This window comes from Nyctibius grandis, chromosome 4 (genome assembly GCF_013368605.1).
Source record: "Nyctibius grandis isolate bNycGra1 chromosome 4, bNycGra1.pri, whole genome shotgun sequence".
NCBI lineage: Eukaryota > Metazoa > Chordata > Aves > Nyctibiiformes > Nyctibiidae > Nyctibius > Nyctibius grandis.
This window is the reverse complement of record NC_090661.1, coordinates 32,355,904-32,380,475: the sequence shown is the minus strand read 5'-3', so window position 1 is coordinate 32,380,475 and position 24,572 is coordinate 32,355,904. Positions and strand designations below refer to the sequence as shown.

Below are 24,572 nucleotides of genomic sequence, written 5' to 3'. Positions count from 1 at the left end.
ATGATTTGCTTCAGAAGTCGGTTATGTCTAAAAAAGTGTGAGATTAAATTATCCTTATTTTGTATCCTACATGTCATTAAGCTCCCACAATATGGCGTATAGTATGGTTTTCTGTTACAACTTAAACTTTTGAAAATCATTAAGGACAAGTGATAGTTAAAATTGTATTATCGACATCAAAGTCTTTTCTGTTTTTGTGGTAATGAAACTGTTTGACACTTCTAACAGAAAAAGATAAGCACACTCTGTACTAATTAGAAGCTGCATTTTTTTATCAATTTCAAGCTAACAGAAAAATTTGGGTAACAGCTGCTCTACTAATTAGGTGCACAGAGTGTTTATCACTTCTTGCTGGGTGTCGCACTGTTTCATTACAGCACAAACAGGTGCCTGTTTGATATAGCAAATAAGATGTTCTGTAAATTTAAGAGTTAAGACTATAAAGTGACCTTAGCTTGACTTCGCCCTTAAATTTCGCCCAGTAACCTCTTCATTGAGTCAAATTCGCATGCACCGGTTTTGATTAAGATAGGCTATCTTTTTTTTATATTTGAGTGAGATTTTAAAGCAGTTGGTTGGTTTCATATTTAAGAATGTGCAGTTTTTTGTTTGAATTTATCTGCTTTCTGCTTCCAGACTTCTGCGATCTTTCTCTGCTGCATCTTAAGAGTCATTTTGGTGTGAGATTTTTTTTTCCGGCAAAGGTTTTTGTATGCAGTGATTAATCATCTGTTGGTCTTGTTCGTGATAACCTAAACAGATTGCACTTTTCAAGTCTTTTACTGCAACATATTTTCTCTGAATTTCATATCACTTTTATGGCTGATCTCTGTCTCTTCTAGTCTTTCAGTATCTGCATATGACATCCAGTGTCAGAATGGGAATGTTCTGCTTGCCCAATTTTGTACTGGTGGTGTATGTCAAGTTGCACGTTCCTTACTTCCCCTTACACTGCTAGAGTCACGGTAACATCTGTTCTGTACATGTGGCCCACATTGCTTGTCACCTAGCTGTTTCTTTATCGCTTTATTAAATGCATTTATTTGAATGATTCTGTGTTAAAAAGCAATCCAGTTGTTCCGTAGGACTGCGCTAGCTTCCTGGCTAATTACCATCTACTAATCTTTGCCTTGAATACAGAGTTCACGGTAACTTACTTCAGGTTTACTTCCAAATACGATTTAAAAATTTGAATATCAGGGCAATTACTGATTTATTCCAGTAGGAGTTTATCTTTATGGCAGTTCCTCATTCACAGAAATACTGTGAAATGTCAGTTGGTTTTTAATATAATTCTGTATTTCTAATATAAACTTGCTGACTGGCTAAATCCAAGATGTGCTTTCCACTGTCTTTCACTGGGTTGTAGACAAATACTTGAAGTGCGCTTTTCCCACATATATAAATATGTAAATACTTTTAGATTATTCAAATGAAGCTGCTGCTTTAGGGGTTATACCACAGCAGAATTTATCCTTCAGCTCCTTTTTTAGCTTTTACTTGGAGTTATACGCTTCTAAGGACCCTAGGTTTATCAGAAGGAAGTGTAGTAATGGGGACTGTATGCCTTTCTTCCCCCAGATTGGCTTTTTTTGATTCAGAAATATTGACTTGTGTTGTCCTTATGAAACTTTTTTTTTGAAGTTCAGCAAAGCTAAGAACACAGCTAGGAGGCGTATCCTGCTCTTTGCGTAGTCACAGAATCACAGAATGGTTAAGGGTTGGAAGGGACCTCTGGAGATCATCTAGTCCAACCCCCTGCCAAAGCAGGTTCCCCTAGAGCACAGAGTTGCGTCCAGGCGAGTTTTGAATATCTCCAGAGAAGGAGACTCCACAACCTCCCTGGGCAGCCTGTTCCAGTGCTCTGTCACCCTCAAAGTAAGGAAGTTCCTCATATTCAGATAGAACTTCCCTTGTTTCAGTTTGTGCCCATTGCCCCTTGTCCTGTCATTGGGTACCACTGAAAAGAGTCTGGCCCCATCCTCTCGACACCCGCCCTTAAGGTATTTGTAAGCATTGATAAGATCCCCCTTCAGTCTTCTCCAGGCTAAACAGACCCAGCTCCCTCAGGCTTTCCTCTTATAAGAGAGATGCTCCAGTCCTCTTGATCTTCTTTGTTGCCCTCCACTGGACTCTCTCCAGTAGTTCCTTGTCTTTCTTGAACTGGGGAGCCCAGAACTGGACACAGTACTCCAGATGTAGCCTCAATAGGGCAGTGTAGAGAGGAAGGATAACTTCCCTTGACCTGCTGGCCACACTCTTCCTAATGCACCCCAGGATACCATTGGCCTTATTGGCCGCAAGGGCACATTGTTGGCTCATGGCGAATTTGTTGTCCACCAGGACTCCCAGGTCCTTCTCTGCAGAGCTGCTTTCCAGCAGGTCAACACCCAGCCTGTACTGGTGCATGGGGTTATTCCTCCCTAGGTGCAGGACCCTACACTTGCCTTTGTTGGACTTCATTAGGTTCCTCTCTGCCCAACTCTCTAGCCTGTGCAGGTCTTGCTGAATGGCAGCACAGCCTTCTGGTGTGTCAGACACACCTCCCAGTTTTGTGTCATCAGCAAACTTGCTGAGGGTACACTCTGTCCCTTCATCCAGGTCATTGATGAGTAAGATGAACAAGACTGGACCCAGTACTGACCCTGGGGAAACACCGCTAGCTACAGGCCTTCAAGTAGACTCAGCAGCACTGATCACAACCCTCTGAGCTCTGCCGTTCAGCCAGTTCTCAATCCACCTCACTGTCCACTCATCTAACGCACACTTCCTGAGCTCACCTATGAGGATGTTGTGCGAGACTGTCAAAAGCCTTGCTGAAGTCAAGGTAGACAACACCCAGTGCCCTCCCCTCATCTACACAGACAGTCATGTCATCATAGAAAGCTGTCAGGCAGCAAACGTTGCCCGAACGGTCCAAGACAGGACCTGCTACTGATGATACAGAAAGTGATGGCAGTTGTTCTGGCAGGAGCGGCAGCAGTGCCATCTCTCACCACCCTTCCTCTCTACCCTCCTCTTTCCTCCCTTCCCACGTGTTCAGCAGTAGCTGGTCCAGATCCTCTGTGAGAGCGCATAGCCCTGTCAATGAAGGCACTAAGTTTGGCTGCTGTGAGGCAATAAACTTGAGTGAGTGGGATCATGTAGTTCACTAGCTAAGCAGAGAGCATAGAAATGTACCTGCAAACCTCATCTAGCTCCCATGATTCCCAAGAAAATTTACATCTTAATCAAACAGTCCATCATGCAGAATGGTTTTTACAAAAAAAAAAAAAACCAAAACCAACCCCGTGTGCCATCCATCTGTATCTGGATTGTTTTGAGCATTGTGTACACTGATGGTTGTGTTGAATTCTGTATGTTTTAGTGAATGGGGAATTGAAATAAATAATCATAATAATAAATTGTAATGCTAATTTGCATGTGCCTCAGTATTATTTTACCAATAAATATCTTAGCTTCAAGTCTTTAATATTTTGGTGCCCAAAACATGCGGTCTTCATTCTGAAATCTCTTCATGCTAAAAGAGCATATTTCCTTTATAGTTATGCAGAAAGCATTTCAAATAGTTAACAGGGAGAGAAAAGGAAATAGAAACATTACTTCAAGGCACAAAATTGAAATTTTTTTTTCCTTTCAGTTGCAATTTTGGAAGTTGGCCTGTGAATGTTTCTTTCATAAGAAACAGATGAGGACAGGCTGAGAGAGTTGGGGTTGTTCAGCCTGGAGAAGAGGAGGCTCTGGGGAGACCTTATAGCAGCCTTCCAGTACCTGAAGGGTGGCCTACAGGAAAGCGGGAGAAGGGCTTGTTACAAGGGCATGTAGTGACAGAATGAGGGGTAACGGTTTTAAACTGAAAGAGGATAGATTTAGATTAGATAGTAGGAAGAAATTCTTGACTGTGAGGGTGGTGAGACACTGGATAAGGTTGCCCAGAGAAGTTGTGGCTGCCCCCTCCCTGGCAGTGTTTAAGGCCAGGTTGGATGGGGCTTTGAGCAACCTGGTCTAGTGGAAGGTGTCCCTGCCTGTGGCAGGGGGGGTTGGAACTAGATGATCTTTAAGGTCCCTTCCAATCCAAACCATTCTGTGATTCTATGCTGTACTCATATTTTCTCAAAATAGATTTGGACATGTTTAGAAGATGCAAGTCAGGTGGTCATTGTGTCAGATGATAAAATAAGGGACATTCTGCAGGGGAAAAAAAAAACCAGCCTAGAACCGCGACTCATTACATTAGCTTAACTTTTTCAACAGGAGTAATCAAGCCAGGTTGATCTTTACCCTTCTTTTTCCCCTCCTTATTTTCCTACTGCTAATAGTTTTTCCCTGTCGCTGTTTATCCTTGGTAGTAAAAGAATACAGTAAAGTTGCAATTTTCAGAGTTTTTTACTTTAATTAGAGACAGAATAGGACCACTTCTGAGGGCTTTTAAATCATCCCACCATAAAATATAATAAATTAAAAATTAATGCATTTCAGTTTAATTACATGTGTCCACATCATCCCAGCAAGTTCCAAAACCTTTTGTCTCACAACCTGTGATACAAGCTTTGAGAGCAAATCACGATATGTTCAGATGACTTTGTTTCCAGTGCCCTTGCAAGTAACTGTTTTCATTTCCCACTAACCTGTAGCCCGAACTTGTAAATCTCATGCCAGTTTCGATGGACTTTCTTGTGATTTTGTTCTGGCCGATCTGTTTGGTATTTGTTTAAAATGGAGCCTCTGGAGAAATTTGTGTGGGAGGAAAGGTTGTTTACCCTGCAATAAGTACGCCTTTTTACTAGATGAATTACATGTGTAAACACCAAGTCTCTCCTTTGCGCTCTGCCGGTCAAGAGTTCCTGCCTGTGAAATTGGTTTTGGAGACGGCAGTAAATGGCTGCAGGTGCTGCTTTCTTCACTTCTGTAACTTCTGTTTCTGTAGTCCAGACAGAAAGGTCACAGATGTGGTCCTTTTTGTGTGTGCATCAATTTGGAATTGGTGGGAACAGTTTGCTTTGAAGAATCCCAATCATGGTTGGGTAAAAAATTACTTTGTTCGCATCTTCAGTTTCTGCTGTATTAGGAACATCAAACACCAAATTAAAGGAAAAATGGAAGTAAAAAGCACAAATAAATTTGAAAGCCTATGCTAGTAAATAGTATCTTTAAAGTATTACCAGCATTTCTCAATTTAGCTGTTTTCTTTGTTACTGCATTTTTAAGTCAGAGAAGGCAACTGAATGCCATGGACTCCTTCAACATCATTGCTAACAGGTGAATGCACTAATAGGTGAATAATTTCTGTCTTCTCTTTGAAGTGAGGGAATGTTAATTTTGTCACTTATTACAGAAATGAGCACATGCTGTGCGCTGCCCTTCTGTATGGAAGGTTTAGCATAGGATAGTAACCATGGTACCAGCCTAAGAGTGAGAGTCAAGTTCCTGGCATTGCTCAGCCAGCGCTTTCTATGTGGCTCAATGTAAGACATTCACCGTTTGCAAACTGCAGTATTGTCCTCCTGAAAATAAGGAACATTAATGTTTGTTTCACTTCAGAAACCATTTTGATGTCTTTAGATGAAATATGCCATCATCAAGGCAATTATGGTGGGAAATTGAGAATATTTGGAACTAGACTAATATTTGAAATAAGACTGATAATTAGGTATTTTTTCTTTGTGAATTATGGGTTTATTAAAAAACGTGAAGTGAATTCAGTAAATAAGTTGCTGCATCACTTGGTATACATATAAGATTTTCTTTTTTTTCCCTGTGCAGTTAAGTTACCAACTTAAGGTGGGTATCATGTACTGCAAAGCCGGGCAAAGCACAGAAGAAGAAATGTATAATAATGAATCAGCAGGTCCAGCCTTTGAAGAGTTTCTTCAGCTCTTGGGAGAACGAGTTCGACTCAAGGGATTCGAAAAGTATCGTGCTCAGCTGGATACAAAGAGTAAGGCTTTCTCATTTTTTTTTCCCTGAAGTGAACAAAATACATCATATGGTTGCTAACTGGCTTTTTATAGAGAGCTCTTAAAAATAACCTCTTTGCTGCAGGAAGACAGTTGCTCAATATAGAAGTGAAAGCAAAGGAAGTATGTAATTTGACCCGTACCCATATGGTCTTTCAACTCTGATAATTTTTGTACTGGATTTTTGTACTAATTTGGTATGAAATTATCACTAGAGCTGCAACAAGAAACCAGTAACTATGGAACCATTATCAGTGTTGCAAATCCATCCTCAGTGTGTTGTCTAAACAGTAATCAATACAGTTGGTATGTCATAATTTTTCTAATGATATGCTAGTAGGCTGTCACCAAAAAAGTTTTGAGAAACCATCTATGCAACTGCACCTTGACAAGTTGATCTATTGCTTTTCTGCTGTGTCTGTTGCATGTAGTTTTTCATCTAGGCAGTTTAGTCTTACTCCTGCTATCAAATGTATTCCTCCCTCTGTGATTTTTGTTTTGAGTTATGGAAATGAAACTGGATTTGGCAGTTATCAGCTTTAACTGTAAAACGTTGCAACAAAAATGCAGTGGAAAGATGATCTTGGGTGACAGTATCTATAAAAAAACCTCCCTACTTTTGGAATCAAGCTTGTGAGATACCTGTTTATCAGCTAGTGCATGCTATATTCAATTTGTAAATCTATTTAAAAATACTTGGGGAAATTTTGGCCTGTCTTCCTTTCTTTGAGTATTGGAACACTCCAGTTTCTATGGAAATCTTTTGCTATTTTACTCACTTGCAGCAAAGGAAATTAAATAAGGAGTTGATGAATGCTTTTCAGCTTTCATGAATCAACTTATCTGTCTTGGTAGATGAGGGCTGGGTCAGGGACCAATTAAGCAATCTGGACGTCCATAAATCCATGGACCCTGATGGGATGCACCCGCGGGTGCTGAGGGAGCTGGTGGAAGTCATTGCTAGGCCACTCTCCATCATCTTTGCTAAGTCGTGGACAAAAGGAGAGGTGCCTGAGGACTGGAGGAAAGCGAATGTCACTCCAGTCTTCAAAAAGGGCAAGAAGGAGGACCCGGGTAACTATAGAGCGGTCAGCCTCACCTCCATCCCTGGAAAGGTGATGGAACAACTTGTTCTTGGTGCTGTCTCTAGGCACATCAAGGATAGGGGGATCATTAGGGGCAGTCAACATGGCTTCACCAAGGGGAAGTCATGCTTAACCAACTTGATAGCCTTTTATGAGGACATAACCCGGTGGATAGATGATGGTAAAGCTGTGGATGTGGTCTATGTTGATTTCAGTAAAGCGTTTGACACGGTCTCCCACAGCATCCTCGCAGCTAAACTGAGGAAGTGTGGTCTGGATGATCAGGTAGTGAGGCGGATTGTGAACTGGCTGAAGGAAAGAAGCCAGAGAGTAGTGATCAATGGGACAGAGTCCAGTTGGAGGCCTGTGTCTAGCGGAGTCCCTCAAGGGTTGGTACTGGGACCAGCACTATTCAATATATTCATTAATGACTTGGATGAGGGAATAGAGTGCACTGTCAGCAAGTTCGCTGATGACACAAAACTGGGAGGAGTGGCTGACACACCGGAAGGCTGCGCAGCCATTCAGAGGGACCTAGAGAGGCTGGAGAGTTGGTCGGGGAGAAATTTAATGAAATATAACAAGGGCAAGTGTAGAGTCCTGCATCTAGGCAAGAACAACCGCATGTACCAGTACAAGTTGGGGACAGACCTGTTGGAGAGCAGCGTAGGGGAAAGGGACCTGGGGGTCCTAGTGGACAGCAGGATGACCATGAGCCAGCAGTGTGCCCTTGTGGCCAAGAAGGCCAATGGCATCCTGGGCTGTATTAGAAGGGGTGTGGTTAGCAGGTCAAGAGAGGTTCTCCTCCCCCTCTACTCTGCCCTGGTGAGGCCGCATCTAGAATGTTGTGTCCAGTTTTGGGCCCCTGAGTTCAAGAAGGACAGGGAACTGCTAGAGAGAGTCCAGCGCAGAGCCACGAAGATGATTAAGGGAGTGGAACATGTCCCTTATGAGGAGAGGCTGAGGGAGCTGGGTCTCTTTAGCTTGGAGAAGAGGAGACTGAGGGGTGACCTCATTAATGTTTATAAATATGTAAAGGGCAAGTGTCATGAGGATGGAGCCAGGCTCTTCTCAGTGACATCCCTTGACAGGACAAGGGGCAATGGGTGCAAGCTGGAACACAGGAGGTTCCACATAAATATGAGGAAAAACTTCTTCTACGGTGAGGGTGACCGAACACGGAACAGGCTGCCCAGAGAGGTTGTGGAGTCTCGTTCTCTGGAGACATTCAAAACCCGCCTGGACGCGTTTCCTGTGTGATATGGTCTAGGCAATCCTGCCCCGGCAGGGGGATTGGACTAGATGATCTTTCGAGGTCCCTTCCAATCCCTAACATTCTGTGATTCTGTGAACTTCAGTGCAGCAAAAACTCTGCTCTTTTCCTGGGTCTCCTATGACAAATACAGTAACTTGCTGTGCTTTTATGCTCCACCATTCTGCCTTGTGTCCTTGATTCTTATAGCAATCACATTGCCATCTCCTCAGGCTGTTCTTGATCAGCCTAATCATTGCTTCTCAGAGGGTATAAAACTTCCTGTGGTTTTAAACCTAAATTGATACGTATTGCACACACATTTACCATTGAGCCTGCTTTCTTTTAGTTGCAATACTTATATTCCCCTCTGTTGTATTTAATTCCTTGAGTGCATTTACATGTTGCAGTTGTGTCTCTATGCTTTTGTGATGTTACCCTTAATAAGCCAAGTCTCTCTTACTGGTGTGGGAGGCATGGATTTCTCTGCTTCTCTCCCCGCACATGCAGTATTACCTGGTAACCTTCCTCTACAATCATCCAAGTTTGAATTCAGTCTCTTTAATTTTAGTGGCTAGGATGATATACACGATTCCAAATGAGATCCAGGCAGTTTCTTGCTGTAACGTTTTCTTGCCTTTACTGGAAATATACAATAATTCTCAGGCTGGATTTTCCTTTTGTGCAGCTCCAAAGTTTTATTTTATCAGTTATTAAAAATACGGTAGGTCAAAAATCAAATGTGTATGGAAAACATAAAAAAATATTTATTGTTTCGTAGCTCTGGGTTTTGTATGATGACCTCCTTGTTACTTTCAGTAGTTGAAGTAAAATCCTCTCATCCCTTTCTTCTGGGTTAGTTAAGACATCTGAAAAAAACCCTTTTTTTTGTGTCAGTTCACACACACTGGTTTCTAGTACATGTAAATGCTGTATGATTAAGAGTTGATTCATCTGCTCAGATATACCCATGAAAGCTGTAACTGTGTCTTAAGAACTTGTTTCAAATTTTCTTCTAAACAGCAGAATTTTCCAGTATTGTTTGAGTTCCTTCTTGTTGCTTCTGACGTGAGGAAAGAATTTTGTCAGGTTTTTATTTTATGTACTATAATCTAGCACCTGTTGAATGGATACGTGTGTAAACTTTTAGTTGACTTAATCTCTCCTGGATTTAAGAGTTGTCTTCTGGTAATGAAGGTTTTCTACTCCATGTTGAGAGCTGACATGTGTTTTTCATGTTGCCCGGTAGACCTACCAGCTCCATTCTGTATCTAAAAATACAAAAAGGCTTTACATGAACTGTGATTAGAGAGGAAGGGAGATGCTCTGAGTGGAAACTGCTGCTTTTGTGAAGGGTTTCCTACATTTTCTTTCAGTCAGGGTTTACAAGCTCACGTGCGTGGAACCTCATCAGCTAGAATTGCTTAGGAACTAAGTTGTGTGAAATCTTTCGACTTACATTGTCTGCAGTCTCACTGAGGAAATACAGGACTACACAGCATACATGAGTTCTTAACGAGCAGGTTTAGACAGCAGCAAATGTGAACAATGGCAACAAACTTTTGTAATTGATCTTGATGGTGCTGTGTTTTCCTTTCTGCCAGTATACAAAGCACAGACTGGAAGTGGTGGAAGAGAAGGTGGTCGTTTTAGGGGCACAACACTAAGCTCTTTGGATAGCGATGTTTGCAAACCCTTATTGCATAGTCTGTGTAGGAAATGGCAAAAAAGAAAAAGCCACTTTGTGGTAAGCAAAATGCTAAAGACCAGAGATGGTCACAAAGCTGCATCTCAGTTATGGGGAATATGTGAACAGCACAATACAGACAGGCATTACATCTTCGATAGCTACCCTAAGTAATCAATCAGTCTTTTCTGCCTTGGCCCTAATACAGTAAGGCCTGCAAATGAGGAGGTTGTGGTTTTTACCATGACTTAGGTTTACAGGGGTTTGTTGAAACAGCTAGGTCTACAGCTAGGAAGCAAGCTTCTACCTCTTCCAGCTCTGTGCTCTTCTGAGCTAGAGATCACTGTCATGAAACGGTTGTTGCAGTCTCATTACTCAGGAAATCTTCCTGCATAAAAATTATGTTTAATGTCAGCACAATTGATTGCAAAGATGCTCTTAAAAACAAATGTCTGTTCATTAACTTGCAAGAAAGGCCAGAGCTATGTAGGCTACTTTGCTAGTTTCTGTACCTTTGACAATACTTTGCAGCCTATGAAAAGCAGATGCATGATGTAAGACACGAGTAAAGATTTTCTCAGTGTGGAGGGAAGATAATTTTTATAGGTACCCTGCAAATTTTCACAAGATGTTTTTAATTCATGCACATTTGGAAAAATAGAATTACTCTAGCAAAAGGCAGTTTCAGAACAGTTGCTGTTCTTAGAAATTTTTAGAATTAGGGGCCAAATTGATGAGTATCCGTAACAGAGCCAGTTTTTTAAAGGAGGACTCTCATGCATCCTGTTAACTGAAAGCCTGTATAAGTATATTGGATCCTTTAAGGGCTTTAGCTTTGTATCTGTGCCAGTGCTGCTGTGGAAAAGCACTGCTACTTTTAAAGTTTTGTTTGTCTATTTCTAGAATTACCAGAGGGGAAGCAGTCTATCTCCTGGCAGCCTGCACACTTTGGATAGGAAATAGAGCTTGAAAATGTCATCTGTCCCACGGTTGCTAGGAAGCTTATGGGCATCACTTTAAAGTAATAAACATCACAGTAATCTTTCAAATTATAACTTCAGTCATTTTACTTTATTTTCTAGTTGTAACATATGCTTTATTTCCCTCCCTCTCACTTAGTCTTATTTCTAAATATTTTAAATTGGTAAATGGGATCAGCTGGGTAATGCTAGACCTGGTAACCTGGTGTGAGTGTCTAGCAGAGTGGTAGAGTGGTTAGAAATTAAGGAGATTGATTAATGTGAGTTGTAGGAGTTTATAAGTGATCTGTTTGATGAGATTAGAAACTTAGCTAATAATGGTGGGTTTCTGTATTAGATGTTTATACTGCATGACTTTTTGGTTAAGACTTTCTTCCTGCTTGTTTTTTATATTCATCCTCATATTAAAATAGATTAAAAATCTAGGAATGAATGGACTTCAAGTAGACATTTCACTTAGGGGTTGTCAACAAACCCCAATGTTATCAGTGCAGATAGATTACCTTCTTAACTTGTACTATTTAACATCTTTTCAACCACATGGAAGTAAGAATAGACTTACTGTTGGTCTGAGGCATTTGCTGTGAGGACCAATAGCCAAAGAAGGCCAGATGTTCCTCGATTACTAAGAAGCAGAAATGGGGATGGGGAGAAGTCCATCTGCATTTCTCTGTGTTTGTTACACGTATACTTTTGTGTGTTACAAAATAAAGGATTCTGTCCTCAGAAATTGTGTCTGAAAACGACTTGGGTTTTACAGGAGTTGAACATGAGTGCTTGGTGTAATCATTGTGTATAACAGAATGGAGAGCAGGTTTGATGGGTGCTGATAACTAGGAGAAACTAGAAATAAGGTAGGACTTTTTAACAGTAAAGGTAGATGGGAACAACATTAAACTCTGAAACTTTTTGTTCTTGTGCCTTTAATTGTGAGCACGGCTGCAGTTTGTAGCAATGGCCGTTCCTTCTCCTGTCTCATCAGTATAGTTTATTTTTTGTTTTCCTACAATTCCCTTAATTCCCAGTGTTTTCTTTTGAAACACTGAGTTTGGTTTTCTACTTGTACTGGATTCTATACAATTTTCTAGTGCAGAGTTTTAAAAAGCTGCTGTAGAAGCAGGCTGGCCAAGTCATGTGGCTTCAGTGGGGTGAATCTATTAGCGGTACCCTGTTGGTGTTAGTCACAATTTTGAGCGCCATTGGCGTTGGAAAAAACACTTAAATGGGAGTCTGTTAAGACCATCCTTGTGAAGATAGCTGAGAAACATTGGAAGGACAGAAGAATAAGGTGGATTTTTAAAGGCAAATAATGATGGAAGGAAAAGAAGATTAGGTAAGTCCTCAGCTGAGTAACCAAACACAGTAATGGGACAAGACTGAGAAGGCAGCATCAATAGGTATGTCATAAACTGATGGCAAGTGGGGATGTCATCAGTGTAAAAAGATGCTAATGAATTTGTGGATCCCTCCGACCTCTGTTAAATAAAAGGAAATAAAAGTAGATTGCAGTGCTGGCTTACAGTTCTGACCTTGAAATGATGGATACTATTCCAGTGCGCAGTCTTGGATTTTACTGCCATGGCAGTGATTTCATTTAAAGCAAACACCTGTAATTATTGTGTTGTACTTCAGAAAAAGTATTCTGGACTTGTGAGAAAGGAGGAGTCTGAAAGATGCATAGTCTGCAGTGGATAGGGACTTCTGTTTGTAGTTGGATTTGAACAACAGGGATTTAAGCTGTGAAGTACTTGGAAATAATTGGAATCATTAAATATGTCATTTGGATTGTAGCCTTATTACTTAATTTGCAGAACCAGTGCTGTTCTGAGAAAGAACCCTTTTCTGCCTGAAATTAAGTCCATCTGGGAAAGCTGAAAGTTTGGCTTAAATGCATAGGTGTTGTTCTAGCATATTATTTGTCAGAATTGCTTTACTCTCTTCCTCTTCCCCCTGACCCCTTTGAGCCCTTCTCTTCTGGGGCCTTCCTTCCCCTGTCTGTCTTCTTACCCACTTCCCTTTCTTTTTTTGCACCTGCTACCCCTTTCCAGTTCTTTGTATTTTTTTTTATGCTCTATTTATGAGAGATGATGCACAAATTAGCATACTTACAGTTAGACAAAAAGAAAGCCAGTAAGGAGCTACGCTCATGTTTGGGTGACTTTCAGGTGCATCTGCCTCCTTCAGTGTGCATTGTAATGATCAGGCAGACAGTAGAGGCTGCTGTGAACTGAGTGCAAGATGAAATGATTCCACTTCAGCTCTTGTTATTAGAAATAAAAAGAAAATATTTAGCAGTTAGCTAGTTTTTCATAACAGCGATGTTGAGTGCTGGAAAAGAGAGCCCAATCTCTTTGAAACGTTAACTGAGATTTTTTTTTAATAAGATTCTAGCAATCTTTTTTTTTTTTTTCTTATTCCCATTTTACTCTATATAGATGATTTGGAAATGCACATCATCTATGCAGCTATAATGTAGAAAACCTTCCATTTCATTTTATGGATGATGTTGCGGTTTTTCATTTACAGCAAAGCTACCTCTATTTTATTATTCCGAATTTGACAGAAAGTGAAAACTTCTTGTCAAAGCTTATACCCAAAATCTGGGTAAACAAAACTGTATATTTGTGGTGTTGTAAATGCCTCACAAATCTCAGAGCTATTATCTCCTTAGTAACATGATCTCTCTGCTAGTAAAAATGCCAACATGTAGTATTTAACAGCTTTTTAAAATACAGTGTCATAAATAGCTGGGGTTATATAATACAGTAGCATGCTTATATAACTTCAAATAACCAGGATGCTTTTTTCTGTATATAAATCTAGTTATTTTTAAAATTCTGTTTGAAAATGGGCTCTTTGCACTGTGGACAGCAGTTATATTTAGTAGAATGTATTTACTATTTCAGCTTTAAATGTGTTACTACTTAAACTAATGGAACACTTTTCAAGGTCTTTTTTCTTTCTTATTTAAAAAAGAAAAAGTAAAAACAGAAGTTCCCAATTTGTCTGTAATCAAGTGTTGTCTTCAACACTTTGTAAACTTTAATAATATCCACTCTTCTTTTTTTCTTTCTAAACTTCATAATCCTAGTTTTTATCATTATCTCTCCACATGGAAGTCTCTCCATCCACATATAATTATTTTTGTGACCTGTTTCTGGATCCCTTCTCTTTCTTCTATAACTTTTAAAATAGGGTGGCCAGAACCCAAAACAGGTGAGAGTACCTTTGATTAATATAACAGCATCATAACGTCAGTGTTGTGGGCTTTTTCCATCATCAGCTGTAAGCATGCTAGCATCCTATTTGGGTTTTTGACTGCCTCTATCCATAAAGCACCTGATATAGTGAAGGTTTTATGTGACTTCATTACAGTTTAATTTAGAGTCCTGATATTTATGTTTAGAAGAACCCATTTTGTTCTTTCATATATTGTGGATTATATGTCTATCAGTATTTAACTATGCATGAGATCATGGTATTCATTCACAGTATCTGTCTACCTTCCCTTTTGAAGTCCTTTTCACATTCCTTACAGATCAGTTTCATCCCGATTAGCCTGAGATACTAGGTGGTGTCTGAAAATTATTTCAGACTTTGTTATCACTTTTCATGCTTAAATAGGCTTTCTTCAGTATTTTCTGGTATAAATTCCCTATTCCTAACAAGTTCTTCATTGGGAAAAGTACTCAAAATTATACGTGCCATCTATATGTGTCATTTACTTTGGCAAGTGAATAAACTCTGGGTAAGCTTTTACTTGCTGACGTTTCAGCTAGGATCAAGGATGAGTAGGAGTTCTTGTCTTGCCTGATGGTTTTCTCTGCTAACAATAAAACCTTGTTTTTAAACATTTTTTTTTAAGCAATGCTTTTATTTTCTCTTTTTTCTTTAACTGAAGCTGATTCAACAGGTACTCACTCTCTATACACAACATACAAGGACTATGAAATCATGTTCCACGTTTCTACTATGTTGCCATATACTCCAAACAACAAGCAGCAGGTAAGATGGACCATGCCTATTTAGAGTTAGTTTTTCCTCCATGTCAAAGGTAGCTGAACTATTGAATATTTATGACACCTTTCATTTGTTACTAGCAAAGAAAACACTTAAAGAATCAAAAGTATCAAAAGTAAAACTGGCCATCTCTGTGTCAGGAAGATGAGCAAAGCAGATCATTGTAGGTACCTTGCAGGTAGAGTTTTCTTCATAGTACTGTTCTCTATTATGCATTATTTACTGAAACTTTGATTTAAAATGTTACACAATAATGTCAGTAGCTCATCTGTGTTACATAAGTAAGAGTTCATATCCTATGTCAAAAGGACCGTAGTGTACTTGACATGATTGTTAACCTTCTGCAGCAAAGTCCATTGCACTTTAAGGATTGCATTTAGCAAATGGTAATATGTACAGAATCAGAGGTGACGAGTGGGTGGTCCAGCACACTGCACAAGAAGACATGAGGCAAAATATTTTTTTGTTTGTTTTAAATTTTTTTATTATACTGAAGAGCTATGTAAACTGACCTGCTTTGTTATTGTGAAGTACCTGGTCTTGTTAAATACTAGGCCATCTTGTGTATAATGTGTATGCGTTTTACTCTAGAAATGATGTTATTTTGTGTTTCTGCAAATAAAATACCAATTTCCTTTAACAATAAAAGATAACACAGCATTCTTTTTAGTTTGTTTTTGTACACTAAATGTTATACTACTTTTGTAGTTTACCTTTCTCTTTTACTGTAGTCTTGGATTTACTGAAAGAAGCCTATCAGGAAATTATTATGGTGTGTGTTAAGGACAGTGACAACTATTTTCAACTTGAAATAGAACCTACTTCTGGCTTGTAAAAATGTGTGAAGTGGGGAATGTTTTCTAGCTTCTGTGTATCACTACTCTGATACTAGCAGGTTTTTGTTGTTGTGCTTCCTGTTTGTTTAGCTTAAAATTTTTCCTAGCAGGATCTTCATTTATGTTACATGTGGAAATGAAATGGTTACAAAAATGAAAATGCCCATGCCTGAAATTTATTGGATGAATAACGAACATTCTGGTACTTGTCATATAAATCCTCAACTGTTTAAGTTTTCAGCATGAAGTATCATTTGGAATAAAAAATTGAACAATAGTAATTTATAATAATGAGAAATAACTAATTGAAAATTGTGAAAAGACTGTGTTTTAACCTATGCATCTTCTTTTCGTCAAAGCTTCTGAGAAAACGACATATTGGAAATGATATTGTGACAATAGTTTTCCAGGAGCCTGGAGCGCAACCATTCAGTCCAAAGAACATTCGGTCCCACTTCCAGCACGTCTTTGTCATTGTAAGAGTGCATGGTCCCTGTACTGACAGCGTTTGTTACAGGTAGCTATTGCTAGTTTCACTGAAAACATGGAATTTGAGTGCAAAGGGAGGTGTCATTCCTCTTTTAAATTCTCAGTAGGGAAATGTACTGAAAGGTAGGGGTCGAGGAGATTTTGGACATGTGCATTTAGAACACTTTTTTAAAAGTAGATAGACACACGTGAGTATGTAAAGGAAACACACCCAATGAGGAAATTAATGCTGTCAGTATGTGTACACGTGTGCGCGCACACCCACATATATAAAAATCAAGTACCTGGGAAAGATTTTAAAATTCCATTCTCACTTCCTTTTTATTCTCTTCATTAAGAGTATGCTAGAAGAGTATTTCTATTTTGATTCTTATGAATTCACTGTTTGTTCAGACAATTTGGACATCTGAGCATACGTTCCGTTTTTGAAATGAAGACAGTGAAAAAGTATGACTAATCTTTCAGAAAGAATTTAAGTTCTCTGCAATATTTTGTCTGAAATATCTTCATTTCTTATCTCATTTCAGTCCAACAAAGAAGTTCCAGAGCATTATGCAGCAAAAAAATCTTAGTGTGACCTTAAAGTCAATATGATTAAAATAGCAAATGGTAACTGGTAGTAACATATAATAAAGAATTGCAAGATGAGATTCGTATTTAGCATAGATTTTTTAACCAAATTGAAAGCATATAGAAATAATGTTTTTGAGTTCCACTTGTTTTTGCAATCAATGAAACTTTTTACCTTTGTTATATCCTAAACTCTTAATGTATCTTTATTTTTAAATGTTGGCTGATATCAGCAAACTTTTCTAAAGCTTCTTTATTTAAAATATGAAGTGTCAGAGTAATGGATTTAGAGTAGTTATCTTGAAATGAGGTAGCCTTAGTATTAACTCCTCTTTACTGAAATATAAATGTTCACCTAAGTGTTTCGTTCAGTCAAGTGCTTGTTTAGAGGAAGAGCTAAGGCAGTTGACAGCAGTGTCTGACATGGTGTATTCATGTTTTTCAGGGAACTATAGTAAGGTTTTTGAAGGCTTTTCCCTCCCCATAAGTTTTTGGTAAAGCTCCCTCACACAGCACTTCTGCGATTGATGCTGAACTTTGTACATGTATTAAGTTTTCCTGGAGTAGGCATGTTCACGTTGATACTCATTTTAAGACAGCTTATTGACAGATTCCACCACTACATAATTTATGTGGACATAGCTGGTCTTAAATTTTTAGACTCTTATTTTCAGCTCTTATTCTGTACAGAATCTGATTTTGAAGTAAAGGGAAAGTAGGAAGTATATCCACAAGGGCTACAGATGCATTTTCCATTTGAATTGGGTATTACGAACACAGAGAAAGATCTGCTTTTGATTATTATTTTAAATAATATGACTGCATATTTTCAATTTCTTCGTTTTAAAAAGCATGGGAAAGATTTATGCTTGTTATACTGTAATAAATTTAAATATCTCAGGATTCTATTTCTGGCCTTCAGGCTTCTGAATTGCTTTCATTTTTCAAGTGTTCACAACTATGAGGGCTGGAACCTTGCTGGTTACTGTTAGTGAATAAAATTTGAGAATTTCAGCTTTAGTGATGCTACAGGCTTAAAGTTTAAGGGGAGGGGTTGCAGGCAGGAAAAAAAAATTGTGAGTGTTAACGTTCATTTTGATACAGGAGACCACCAGAGCATTGTATATTCTGTGTACTGTCTTTAAGATTAAAATCCTTTCTTTTTTTTTCCTCTTGGTGCAAACACTTGATTTAAATTTATAGAATTCCATTATGAAAAGTTTCTCTAGGAAACTTTTCAAAGTAAGTTTGACCTCTTTTCACTGAACTATTTGGAACAGTTTCATAGATTCATAATTCTAGACAAAACAGGAAGCCATATAGCGTTAAAAAGGCCTGGAATTTGTATTAAAAACTGCATAAAAGGAATAAAATCAAGCACTGTCTTGGCCAGTGATTCTCCCTCCCAACTAAGATAAACAATATTTCAAAAGTCTGGCTTCTCTGTCAGCATCGTTCACTTTTTAAAACTTCTCTAGCATATGTTAAAGATTAAATTCTTATCCCTGTGATTCATGATATTGAAAACCTAACCAAACAAAATGTCATTGGTAGTTTTTCATTACATCCAGTAATTGTGTTTAACTCTTAGACTTCTATCTCTTAATAACAGACACTTTAGGACCACTGAAGATGATCAAGAGTCAGATGGTTGCATCATGAGTACCCCCCCCAGTTGCATAATTTTAGATATATGGGAACATTTGAAGGAAATATGACAGTCAATGACATCTTTCAATATCGGTTGCAACAAAATATAATTAAAAAAAACAAACAAGAAACCAAAACAAAACAAAAAAAAAAGAAAACAAAACAAAAAAAACACCCCACCACCCAAAACCAGAAGATATGATTAAAGATTGGGTGACTTAATTTTTATTTTTGGTGTTCTTATGTGGACAACCCCCTCTGCCCCCCCCCGAAAAAAAAAAAAAAAAAGAAAAAAACCCCACACTTTGCTAGAGTTTCTGCAGTCTCAGTTATTGATTTGGTGGGGTGGGGATTTTTCTGATTATGTTTAAGGATTCAGGTAAGTTAGAATAAAGTGTGAAAATAAGAACAGCCAGCCTTCTAAATGAACCACCACATACATTTCTAGTATGTTCAAGTTCCATCCTATTTTTCTTTATAAACTTCATTACCGTGATATTTTTGCCAAAATTAGTTAATTCAGATCTAGTTTTAGATATGTGGTAAATCAGATTTGAAATGTTGGAGCATTTCTTGTCACAAAACTGTTGCAGTATAGTTGTCAGTCTCTTCTTAGCACAGACTGCCAAGTGAATGGTGCTGGACAGGAATGGCAAATCTTTAGTGATGCGAAACAACTCTCATCCACTCTGTATCAAGCGAGAATTGACCAGGTAGAATAGCAAAGCTTGTCAGCATTGCCTAAAGCAATCTTATTGTCAGTTGTTATGGAATCTAAAAGGAAGAGCTGAAAAAAGAAAGCATCTATTTCTAATATATATCTCCAAACTTCTAAGAAATTTCTTATTTCTAGTATTTTTGGAGTCTGCTTCTATCACTAGCATGCAATGTCAGCTAGTGCGGTTTTCAATTCAAAAATTTGAAACGTAATCAGTAGTGTGAGGTATATATGCATTCAGTCACCAGGAGATGATTCTCACAGTGAAACTGGCATTGTGAGATGACTTTATTGTCTTTTTAATGTATCCATTTTATCTGTGTTTCTGGTATTGATCATACACTTCACGTTGCTTTCGGATGAGCCTTTCAGCTTTAGATAGCTAAATTGTAAGCTAGCCTTTGTAATAGTGTGTGTCAGAAATTTTCTCATTATAGTAAAACCAAACAAAATTCAGAACTACCATACAGGAGTGATTACTTTATCAAAAAAGCACACTTCTGCACCTGAAGCTCTCTTTAAGCTGTGGTACTGAGGATGACTCAAAAATGCCTCGGTGCAAAAATAAGTAGCCATCTCTTTATACAGTAAAGGGACATAATCTCCACACTGGCAAGATTAAAATGTAAATGTAGGTATATTGCTGAGAGAAGGAAAGAAAAATTGAGAAGTTAAGCAAAAAAGGAAGTGTTTTCTGTATTCATAAACTGCTAATTTGCATATAGTGAAACACACTGCTTCTTCCTTATTCTTTTATTTCTTTTAGTGTTGCTGTGACAAGATCCAGAGATGTACCGTCCTTTGGACCGCCTATTCCAAAAGGTGTCACGTTTCCTAAATCAAATGTGTTCAGGGACTTCTTACTAGCCAAAGTCATTAATGCAGAGAATGCTGCTCATAAATCAGAAAAGTTCCGTGCGATGGCCACCAGGACCCGTCAAGAGTACTTGAAAGACTTGGCAGAGAAGAATGTCACCAACACACCTATTGACCCTTCTGGCAAGTTCCCCTTCATCTCGCTTGCTTCAAAAAAGAAAGAAAAGTCCAAGCCTTATCCAGGAGCAGAGATCTATAGTTCTGGTGCTATTGTATGGAGTGTCCATGCGAAAGACTACAGCAAGGGCATGGAAATAGATTGTCTCCTAGGCATCTCTAATGAATTTGTAGTCCTCATTGAACAGGACACGAAAAGCGTGGTGTTCAATTGCTCCTGTCGAGATGTGATAGGGTGGACTTCAACGGACACAAATATCAAAATATTCTATGAGAGAGGTGAATGTGTTTCTTTGGAGAGCTTCATCAGCAACATTGATGATATCAAAGAGATCGTCAAAAGGCTGGAGGTTAGAATGTGTCCTCTTGTTTGGTTCCCCTTCTTTGCTTTCTCCTCTCACCCCACTGCCAAGTAAGGCTTCAGTTTAAGTAATGCATGGGATCTCTAAAACTGTTCTAACTGTTTATAATAAAATCTGCAAGGACTTCCCTGCTTTTATTTCTCAAAATCCAGTATTGCTTTCACTTTTATCAGATATCAACCAACCTCTGCTGGTTGTGTGTGTGTCAAAAATGTCTCAATATAACAAAAAAAAACACACAAAAAAAAACCCAAAACAAAAAAAGAAAGCAGGGCCTTCAGATGAAACTGCTCCTGCACAATAAATACAGAAGTGTCACCTTATTTGTTTTCCTTGTTTTTCTTCCCTTTCTCTGTTCTATGGGCTTGTTGTATCTTGTTTTAAATGAAGCTGTAATATCTTTGAGACTGACTTATTATGTTGCCAGCAGGGTGCAGTCTCAATCCCTACTGCAACCTTCACATATTCTCTGAATGCATGTGATAAACTAAAAATACAGTGGCTTGTGGTATCTGTCTGTAAAACATCTGTGCTCATTTTTTATCCAATTAAGTTATGAAAGAATGTGTTATGTTTCACTCTTTCCTGTAATTTCACAACTGCAGTTGCATAATAACCAGGAAAAAGGGAAAACCAGGCCCTATTAAATTGCTCTTGACTGTATTATTGCTCATGGTACATAGAATAGTTGGCATAGAACATGGTTTACTGTGCTTAGTAGCTACATGCCACCACATTCTGACTGAAAGTAATCTTGTAGTTTACTGAAACAGCTATATATGTAGAATGGTTGTTTGGTTACTAAAGCATAAAAGATAAAGTAGATGCTTGTGTAATTCCACGTGCTTTTCTGTTGTGTGCTGCCATGTATATCCTAAATTCCTGTGGTTTCAGTAAAAATTTCAAGGCAGAACTTAGGTAACCAGACTCTACTGAATATACTAGTTTGAGTGACAAGACCTATTTCAGCTGATTATGTACCTGGGACTGTGATACATATTCCTTGATCGTATCCTACTGTTGTCTTGGGAGTTGGTTGATTGCTCAGAAATGGAGCCCCTAAACCTCTGTTAGCACTGAAGGTCTCTCTTTGCATTAAATTCTGTCTTCATTTCAATTCACAGCTTGTGACTAAGGGCTGTGAAACAGTGGAGATGACTCTGCGTAGGAATGGTCTGGGTCAGCTTGGTTTCCATGTAAACTATGAAGGCATTGTGGCAGATGTTGAACCCTACGGCTACGCATGGCAGGCAGGACTGCGACAAGGCAGCCGGCTGGTGGAAATCTGCAAGGTGGCTGTAGCCACTCTGAGCCATGAGCAAATGATTGATCTTCTGAGAACATCAGTAACAGTGAAGGTCGTCATCGTCCCTCCATATGAGGACTGCACACCACGCAGGTATTGTATAATAGCTACCTTTGGTCTGAAATTACATCTTGATTTATGGGGTCGGGGGGGAAAGAAACACCACAGAATAATTGTTAACCTCCAAAAACCATAGTATAATTATAATACAGCATCCAGTATTGTAAGGTGAAAGAAGAGCGCAGGAAAAACTGCCCATATTCAGACTGCAGGCCCCACAAAATATTCATTGAATACCACATTTTAATAAAATGCATGAAGAACCTAATGCATCCTTTAAATTCTATGGAATTTAACATGGAAATCAAACAACTTTTTGTTGGCAGTTGTGTGTTTATGATGCATCAAAATTAATTGTACATTTCCCTTCCTGCTTTCCCATTTGTTGGTAGTTTGCAATGTCTGTGGATGTAATTCTTGAAAGCTATGAATAGACTTACATTCTTTTACTGTCATAAATAAATAGGGCTGTAAATGATGTGAGTTTATCAAAGGTATGAATCCGGCCAGAGAAATTGCAGCAGATTTTAATTCTTCACTCAGTGGTAGATCTTGCTGCATCTCTCACTTCCCATCTGTGTTAAGCCTGAGGCTTGTGTCAACTGTATTATTGCTTTTATAGCTTTAAAATGTTACTTGATCAGAAATAAGCAGTCATACGTGCCTTTTTTCTCAAGTGGACGTTAAGTCCCTCCATTTTTCCTGAACTCACACTAAAACTTTTTATAATTTTTACTGCTTCCCCTCTGAACTCTGCAGTTGTCTGTAGCATTCAGCCACATCACTAAATCTGCTTCCCATATTCCTGACATCCTGTATTAATATCTTGCAAATGCTATATGATTAAAATGGAATGATCTTTAACAGACTAAATTTGCCCACAGGCTAGCTCAAGGTTTGTGCTAGATTTGCGAAGAAGAAGCAAGTACAGTTATCAGAGTTCAGTGTGTTCCTTGCAGTGAGAGACTGAGAGAGCATTTTGCACTGCTGTTTTCTAATCAGGCAGTATCTTTGTAGGGGGAGATGCTAAATCTTCCTATACTTAAGGCTGGAGCTGAATTAAATGCATATTTATTACGTTGATATGAAATTGTGTCTCCAAGCAAAGACCTTGTACTTGCATAAAAGAAGAATCCATGTTTGTTTTTACTGTGAGCCGTATTAACTCCTTTTGTAACTGGTAGCAAAACAGGAGCAGACAGAAAAGGAGTTTTATTTGTCCTTTAGTTGTCACTGGAAAATTGAATACATGTCAGGGATTAAAATGAGCAGTAGCATAAGGTCACCCATGAGGTATTTGGAAAGCTTTTGTACAGTATTTAGCCTGAGCAAATGGAAAGTTCAGCTGCAATCATAGCAAAAGGATTAGAGCAGAAAAATCTGTGTGGAAAGCACAGATCCTCTTATTCCTGAGCTAAATTAAGTGCAGCCAAAAGTAGGCTTAGCTTTAGTGTATCCAAACCCATAGCAGGAAGAGAAATTACTGCACTTTTTGAAATACTGTACTCAACATCAGTGAGTTTTGTTGTGGTCTTGTAGTGAGCAAATGTTCATGGTGGGTTATTGACTAGTTATCCTGCTTGCTGTATCCAAAATCATTAAGGTTTAGGACTGTGTCTTGAAGTTGTACCTATACTACATATATTACTAGAGACTTGTAATCTTTGCACAAAGCAATTTCTTTTTTGGCAATCAGTTTTCCAAAATTGGAGTCCTTTCGTTTTGTCCTCTGGAGGTCGTTTAGTATTTCTACTACAGTAACTTCTATAGACCGTAACTAAAATGAAGATCAGTTCTGCTTGATATAGTACATTCATATGAGAAGCAGTCCCTATCCTAATAAATTGATTGGCATGAAGTTGGAGGAAGAGCAGGGGTGCAGTTAGATAAGATGACTTGCCAACGGGCCCATGTACAAGGTCAGTAGTAGGTACAAAAATATAGCCAAATATCCTGATTCACAATCTAGTGCCCTACATAGAGGCAGGGCTTCTTATGGTTATATCTCTACTAAAAGATGGTCATTAAAACATTGCCACTGAACTCATTTAGTGGACTGACTGCTGACCTTGAAGTTAAGGACACAGCAGCAACAGGAAGTTGTGTGCTCTTGCTTCTTAAATGGTAACTATGCAAAAAAAAAAAAAGAGAAACCCAACTACTAAAGTATATAATCATAGAATAGAATCATGGAATCATAGAATGGTTTCGGTTGGAAGAGCCCTTAAAGACCATCTAGTTCCAACCCCCCTGCCACAGGCAGGGACACCTTTCCACTAGACCAGGTTGCTCAAAGCCTCGTCCAATCTTGGCCTTAAGCACAGCCAGGGGGAGTGTTTAGGGAAAGAACAGCAGAGACATAAAATATGAAGAGAAAGAAAAAACAAGGGTATCAAAATTTTAGTTAGATTGTGAGTGGACTTTGAAAACAAATCTCCTGGTCATCCCCATCTACCATGCAGTGGCTCACATCACAAAGTGGTCTGGGAGCACACAAACTGATTTCCTTTCAGATGAAGCTGAACTACATGTGCTTCAGAAGCACACTTCCAACTGCTAATTTAATTTGCAGGTCAAGACTAGAGGGTAGGCCAAAGTAAAACCACA

The 24,572-nt window shown here is 38.7% G+C and overlaps 1 protein-coding gene across 5 annotated transcripts in view; it reads left to right on the top strand.

The window, feature by feature from the left end:
* SIPA1L1 (signal induced proliferation associated 1 like 1) overlaps positions 1-24,572 on the top strand; it is a 241,315-nt gene that overhangs the window by 173,795 nt on the left and 42,948 nt on the right. For all 5 annotated transcript variants that reach the window (XM_068399040.1, XM_068399041.1, XM_068399036.1 and 2 more), the window contains 5 exons: positions 5,764-5,938; positions 14,863-14,966; positions 16,177-16,334; positions 20,011-20,587; positions 21,724-21,998. In XM_068399040.1, the coding sequence (XP_068255141.1) occupies positions 5,764-5,938; positions 14,863-14,966; positions 16,177-16,334; positions 20,011-20,587; positions 21,724-21,998 (1,289 nt within the window). The remainder of the gene's footprint in view (positions 1-5,763; positions 5,939-14,862; positions 14,967-16,176; positions 16,335-20,010; positions 20,588-21,723; positions 21,999-24,572) is intronic.